Source organism: Amaranthus tricolor, chromosome 11, assembly GCF_026212465.1.
Source record: "Amaranthus tricolor cultivar Red isolate AtriRed21 chromosome 11, ASM2621246v1, whole genome shotgun sequence".
NCBI lineage: Eukaryota > Viridiplantae > Streptophyta > Magnoliopsida > Caryophyllales > Amaranthaceae > Amaranthus > Amaranthus tricolor.
Genome location: NC_080057.1, coordinates 2,481,811 through 2,489,064, shown reverse-complemented (window position 1 = coordinate 2,489,064; position 7,254 = coordinate 2,481,811). Strand labels below are relative to the sequence as shown.

Sequence of the window (7,254 nt, the reverse complement as noted above, 5' to 3'; positions counted from 1 at the left end):
TTTCTCTGGACTTCAAAACAGCAAAATACAACAGTAGTACTCCAATCCTTCCACATATGAACATGCATTTTGTTCCGGTTCCGCTCTCGGTTGGTCAACGTTCTTTACTCCAAACATGCGTAAGTAAACCAATTTTGAAACATAGTATTTGAGTGCGCACATTTCTCTTTCTCCTCTTTTTAGAGGGGATCCGGGTATAATATTTATGCTATACCCTTTTAAGGGCGTTTCTGAGGATAGTTTTGAGGTGTAACCGCTTATGACCCATCTTAAAAAGAGGTTCAAATTGAGTTAATCCTTATTATTAAAAATGTATTTGCATAAATAGCTTCTAATATGGATTGAACTTACAACATTGAGTTTGTCAATTAAACGCATGAGTCATGACCACTGAACTATATAGAAAAACAAAATCAAAACTCTACTTATATAAGGACCCTTTTTCTATTTTTCGCCTAGAGCTCAAGCACTCAGTGTCATTCCTAATATTGTGTGGGCACTAGGCAAATTTAAAAAATTGGGCCCATTCTATAACAATTTTAAAATATAGATTTAAGAAGAAAAATATAGAAAATATAGTATATAAATTTGTTCACTAAATATTACATGTTGTCTATAAAAAGACATTTTATTGCACAAAATATTCGAAAAAAAACATGTCTCATACGCATTTTTCTTTTCATAATCTCTTGTAAAGTTTTATCAATTGTTTGACTTTTTTTCAATCTTTCCCTCAGTTCATTCCATGTATTCTTATTAGTCATATGCTCTGCACTAGTTTCATGTTTTTTGAGTCTTTCGCTAATATGTTGCCAATCACGTAAACCCTCATTAGCTAGCAAATTTCGATTATTAGCAAATTTAAACAACTTACAACAAAAACTAAACACTTTGTCAACGCTTTTGGAATAAACTAACCATTTTCGATCGCTAATCTCTCCATTACTCAATTTTCGAGCAAAATATGAATAAGAAAAATGCATATTATTAACATCCAAGGGAAAATCAAGATTTGATTCTCTTATAGGTCCCTTTTTAACTATAGTGTCTCTTAATTTATTATCAATATTATCAAAAGAATCCAATGGTAAAATAGTGTTTTCATCATCTTGCATAACATTACATGGATTGGCTTCATCATCTTCATTAACATTATTATTTAAAAATTCACTGACATTCTCATCATCAACTAAATTAACATTTTCACTGATATCATTATGAAAAGTTTCATTTATATTCACATTGTGATGAGAATTTTCTCCTCTTAAAACAAATTTATCAAGAGCTCCTCGTAGTGATTTTTTTATTCTTGTTCTCATTTTTTCTTTGTTCTTTTTTCACACCCAGACAAATGTCTTTTCGGCAACATTGCATAAAAATAGACCAATAAATAAGATATTTAAAGAAAAGAACAACAGCACCTGATGGATTATCAATACTCAATAGACAATAATCTACTATATATTTTCAATTCTACAAAAAATAAAAAAATACAATAAATTAGAAATTTAGATTTAGAGAACTAAGAAACCAAAAATGAAAAAGTGTAGACTATCAAAACCAAAAATTAGAAATGGAATGCACCAGAAATTAACCAAAAATTGAGAATTAACTAAACTATTAAAAGTGAGAACCCTTTCGTTGATACTTGATATTACCCAAAAATTAACCAAAAATTACCAACAAATTACCCATAATTTAGATTTAAACAACATACTATCAAATCTAAGCAATCGTAGACTATACAAATACAATTGCAGAATAATGAAATTAGAATAAACTACTTAAAATCTATTAAAACTAAAGAATGAATTGGAATAAAGTGCTCAAAATTATCTAGAAATTGAAAAAAAAATTGGAAGCTATTCGAACTGATGAAGATGTCGGTTGAATGTAGAAGATGAAGCCTTTTGCAATTCTGAACCATATCTTTCTCCTATTTAAAAATGGAAGCTTTATTACTCTTTCCATTAATTTTTCAATATTCCCAATGAAATAATGATGACAGCTATGGGAAATGGAATGCAAAATGAACTTTCCAATTATCTCTCCTCTTTATTTGCTATATGCGTGCTGTAGGTTACCAATTGTACTGCTGGATTAGAAAATTAATTTTTTTTAATTACTTATACTATATATATATATATATATATATATATATATATATGGGCCCCTAAATATATTGGGCCCTAGACGGTGGCACTCCTTTCCTAACCCTAGGGACGGCTCTGCAAGCACTGCACCCTCCTCCCCCAGATCTTGATTAATGTGAGATATTGGGATATTAGGTTGATGACTCTGACTCTAACCTTTAACTCTAGTATTGTTAATTTTGTGTTAAGTGATGCATGAATTTGGATGGTTTGACACGTTGCAGATGCAAGATTCTAGGAAGAACATGGTAATCAATGTTTCACGGAAATAGAGCTGTTCAAAACAAACCCGACCCGAAAATCCGACCCGGAATCGAAAATTATCCGACCCGAAAAAATATAAGTTTTTTTAGGTTTACCGAACCGCAATTACCCGAACCGAAACTTCACTCGAACCGTTTGATAACCGAAAAGGGCAAAATCGAACTCGAACTGCAACCGAATTTTATAACCGACATATAAACCTTAACCGATGTTACCCGAACTGAACAGTTATCGACCCGAGTCAAATCCGACCCGAATTATGCACGTAACCGAATGCAACCTGACTAAAACCGATTAAGATCGAACTGTTTTTAACCCGAACTGATACAAACCCGAATCGATTATTAATCGAACTGTTTTTAACCCGAACTGATACCAACCCGAACCGATTGTTAATCAAACTGTTACAAATCCGAATCAATTTTTCACCTAATTTTAGCAAATTAGGTCCAATTTCAGTTATCTAATTATGATTTTTTGAATATTTGAAAACTAATTTCTAATATTGAAAGATTGTAAACAAGATTATATATAAATATTTTAGCAAATCAATTATAAACCAATAAGATTCCACCAATTCTTCAAGCTTTAAGCCCCAAAAATTTACATTCGTCACTTATACATCCACCAAATATAAATATACAAATATTAAGTTTTTAACCCCAAAAATTTACATCCACCAAATTAACATATACAAATATCAAGTTTTTTACTCTAAAAATTTACATCCATCACTTATACATCCATCTAATGTAAATATACAAATATCAAGTTTTTAACCCCAAAAATTAACATTCAATCAGCAACTATATATAGTTATATATCCACCATAAAATCTCTCACGTACTGCTGCTTTGCTTGTGGTACCATATTTCAATCTTGAACAAAAACAAACAAAAAAAGTATTAAAAGAAAGTAATTCATTCTTATAAGAAAGATACAAAAAAGAAACGCCTAAAATTTTGCTACCAGAATATGTATTACATGTCAGGTGAGATCATTGTAATGCCTCTCAAGGTCAACAAACACCGCATGTTCAGCAAGCTACCAACATGAATCATAGCTAAGGAAACATTTCTAATTGCCTAATCTCAAGTAAACAAGGCTATTCGAAAGTTGCCTATAAGACTAAGACTCATGGATAACATTCACCCAACCTAACGATTATCAAGTTTCCATGTGACTTGTAAGGTTAAATTACTTGTGTCCAGATTCCGTGTTTCAATTTGAGCCACAATCAGATCCATAAGAACCAACATCTTTTGCATGGCAACAATCAAGTGAATAAACCATAACTGAGTACATAAAGTACACGAAACACGAGTTATAGTAGAATGATAATTAACTAACATTTATTTAAAAAGTAAAATACGTACCAGATTCTGAAGACGAGGATCCACTTGGACCCTGATCTCCCTTAGCATGCGATTCTGCATCGGGGACTTAGTCACTGCCAAGAACTAATCCTACTTCATCAGATTCTTCTTCATATCCAAACAACCAATTACGAGTTAAAATCAAGGCTTCAACATGTCTTGATAAAAGGGATGCTCTCCATCTATTCAAAATTCTTCCTCCCATAGAAAAAGTTGATTCGGATGCAACTGTGGTTATTGGAATAGCCAATATGTCTTTAGCTATTTTAGACATAATTGGGTATGTAGTTTGTTAGTCTTTCCAATACAACAAAATAGCAAATTTCGAATCACCATGCATGTGCAAAGGTGATTCAAGGTATTTTTCCACTTCCGATAAAATATTTGAAGAAAAAAGTAGTTCTTGAGAACTTTCAAAACTCTGTAAACAAACAATAAAACATATGAAACTTATTAATAGTAATAATAATAAATATATTGTTAAAAAGAGTTTAAAATTAAATAATACATACCTCATAGCCATCAGAATCACGAGAGCATGAACCAACTGATGCGACATTTTCAGAAGTAGAAGCTTAATGAGTTTTAGTCGATAAAGTAATTGTAGACTTGTAATCATTGAAAAGATTGACAAGTCCAGAGCGAACCCTCACAATTTGTTGATAAACCTCATCCTCAGATTGATAAACCTTTCTAAAATGATGTTTTAGAAATGGAATCTTATGCCTAGGGTCAAACACCGCAGCAATAGACAAAATTAAAGAGGACTCGCCCCAATATTTCTCTAACTTCTCAAACATCTCATTTCCCATCCCTCTAATGCAAGTATCCTCACTTTCACAAGCACGTCGTAGGTGGTATTTTGCCTTACAAACTTGTTCAAAATACAGATTTGCAGTGGGATAATCTGACCCAGAAAAAAGATTGGTCATTTCATAGAAAGGTTGAAGAATAGAAGCCATGTTTTCAACAGATTCCCACTCACGATCAATGAGCTTTAAGGTGTAGTCAGGCTCAGTACTACCAAAGCGATTCACCGCAACTCTATAGTCAAGAGCTCGCTTCAACATTAAGTATGTAGAGTTCCATCTCGTTACAACATCCAACCACAATTTCAGCGAAGAAGGTTTTTCCAACTGAGATACAAAATCTCTAAACCTAATCATCCTTGCCTCGGATGAATCAATGTACTTGACATTATCACGCACAAGTTTGACAGCAGGATCAATTGCTTTTAATCCATCTTTAACAATCAAATTTAAAATGTGTGCCGCACAACGAATATGAAAATGTGCACCATCACATGGAAAAGACGAATGGCCATTTAAACATTCTTGTAACAAGGGGATCATGGAATCATTATTGGTTGCGTTGTCAACAGTCATGCACATAACTTTTGATTCAAGACCCCAATCCTTGATCATTGCATAAACAAGCTCATAAATCGCACGACCAGTGTGTGGGGGAGGGAAATGACGAAAATTAAGAACTTTCGACTTCAAACACCAATCCTTGTCAATATAATGAGCCATTAAAGTCAAGTATCCACGAGATGTGCAAGCTGTCCAAATGTCACATGTCAAAGACACTTTGCTATCTAAATACTTCAAAGTTTCAAATAACATTTTCCTTAACTTAGAGTTTTTCCTCATGCACCATCGAGTGATTGTGGATCTAGATATATTCTTCACCTTTGGATTCAAGTAACGATGCAATTTCCTTGTGAATTTGTGCTCAACCATGCTTAAGGGGTATCCATAGTACATAATGGCCTCGGCAAAAAGAGAACAATATTTTCTCTGACTAAAATCACCAATGAGATCACCATTTTTAGCAAGTCATTCTTGGTAAGGTTCACAAGTCTTGAGGTGATTTCTACAATTAGAGGTTCCATAGTGACCTTCGGCTCTATAATTAGTATTCTTACAATGGCGACAAACAGCATGTAATGAAATAACAACATTGTTATCATCCTTCTCGGCCACTATGGTAAAATGATCCCAAACTGGTGAGGTACGCTTTCCAAGTCCTTCAATATCCTCCTGAAACTCAGTTCTAGTTCGCCTTCGACCTCCAGCTAAAGAAATTCCACCTCTTCCTCTACTAGTTTTTGCACGCTTTGGTGGACGAATAGGACGTTGGACAACTTGTCTAGGGTTCGGGTTCACATTCCTTGGAGTGGATACACTAGTTTGTAACTCTTCAAACGCTGTTAATTTCAACAAAAATAATACACATGCTAGTAATTTATCTCAATATTGAACACAATGCAAAAGAATGATAAACTACACAAAACATATAAGGTACTTGAACCATTAGATTAACAAATTACCCGTGTTCGAAATATTGTCAAATTGAAAACCATTAGCTTCATTTGCCTCATTAAAATTCATCTTCCTACAATTAAGAATTAGAGATTGAACAAATTTAATCCCATCTTCTAATTTCAAAAGAAGTATTGAACATTGTTTGAACAAAATTATACATTAATATATATTCAAGATTACTAATACAATTACAAACTATCTTATACTTCTCCGAATAATAAGCTATTAAAAATGAGTGACAAAGAAAAACTGCTTGGAGGACTTATAGCGGGTATTCTGAGACTACTTCAACTCAGACTACACCAACTAAGAGTGCAAGTAAGCCTCCGAATCCTAGGTATAGTCCGATGAGTTTACATGTAGTTCCCATAGAGGAATGACACCAACAATATTTGAATATTTTTTCAGTAAACGAGCAGATCACAGCTCTCCTTGATCCATCATCAACAAATTTGTTTCTTCGTGATACTGTGAAAATTGTGTCCGATAGAAGCAAAAACATTTACGTTAGAATATTCAGATCCAATATATGATTGTGAATTGTGAAGCAAAAACCATAGTGGTATGACCAATAAAAAAGAAAATGATGCTAATTTTGGTCCATTTGATAAAGCTAACTAAAAACACCAAAACAAGGGTTCAACAGATGAACAACTTACAAAAACTTGACAGTTGCAACCATTTCAACATAGGAACAACATATGAACAACATATGAACAACTTACAAGGGGCCATTTGATAAAGCTAACCATGAATATCAGCCTTTTTCTATACAAAAACTTACAATTTCAACCCAAACAAGAAAACAGATGCAAAAGTACAGCGACATTTGGAGATTTATAGTTGAATAGTTGCTGAAGAATCGAATTGACAGTTGAACAGTTCAACCCAAACTTACAATTTCATGTAATCTATGATAAACACTGATGATAAAATTGAAGTTATGAACAATGAGAACCATGAAGACAAACTATATTAAAGATTACTAATACAATGATAAAGAATACCAATTACCAGCTCATTTTGAAAGATAAAGAATGCCAAATTGCTACTAACAGATATAATTGCTACGGTACAGAGAAAAAGAAAAAAAACAAGAGCTTCATACCTACGGTACTACAGGCTGCCGGAGAT

General features: G+C 33.1%; 1 protein-coding gene across 1 annotated transcript; it reads right to left on the bottom strand.

Moving 5' to 3' along the window:
• Window positions 1-462: 462 nt before the first annotated feature.
• LOC130826451 (uncharacterized) lies at window positions 463-1,319 on the bottom strand. The gene is made up of 2 exons (XM_057692041.1): window positions 657-1,319; window positions 463-528 (listed from the first exon to the last, which is right to left on the bottom strand). The coding sequence occupies exons 1-2, from the start codon at window positions 1,317-1,319 to the stop codon at window positions 463-465; spliced, it is 729 nt and encodes a 242-aa protein (XP_057548024.1).
• Between the last annotated feature and the right edge of the window lie 5,935 nt (window positions 1,320-7,254).

Coding starts and splice junctions, on each gene's coding strand:
- LOC130826451 (XM_057692041.1), bottom strand. CDS start 1,319: ATGAGAACAAGAATAAAAAAATCACTACGAGGAGCTCTTGATAAATTT. Junction 529..656: donor GAAAAATGCGTATGAGACAT/GTTTTTTTTCGA, acceptor AAATTGTTATAG/AATGGGCCCAATTTTTTAAA.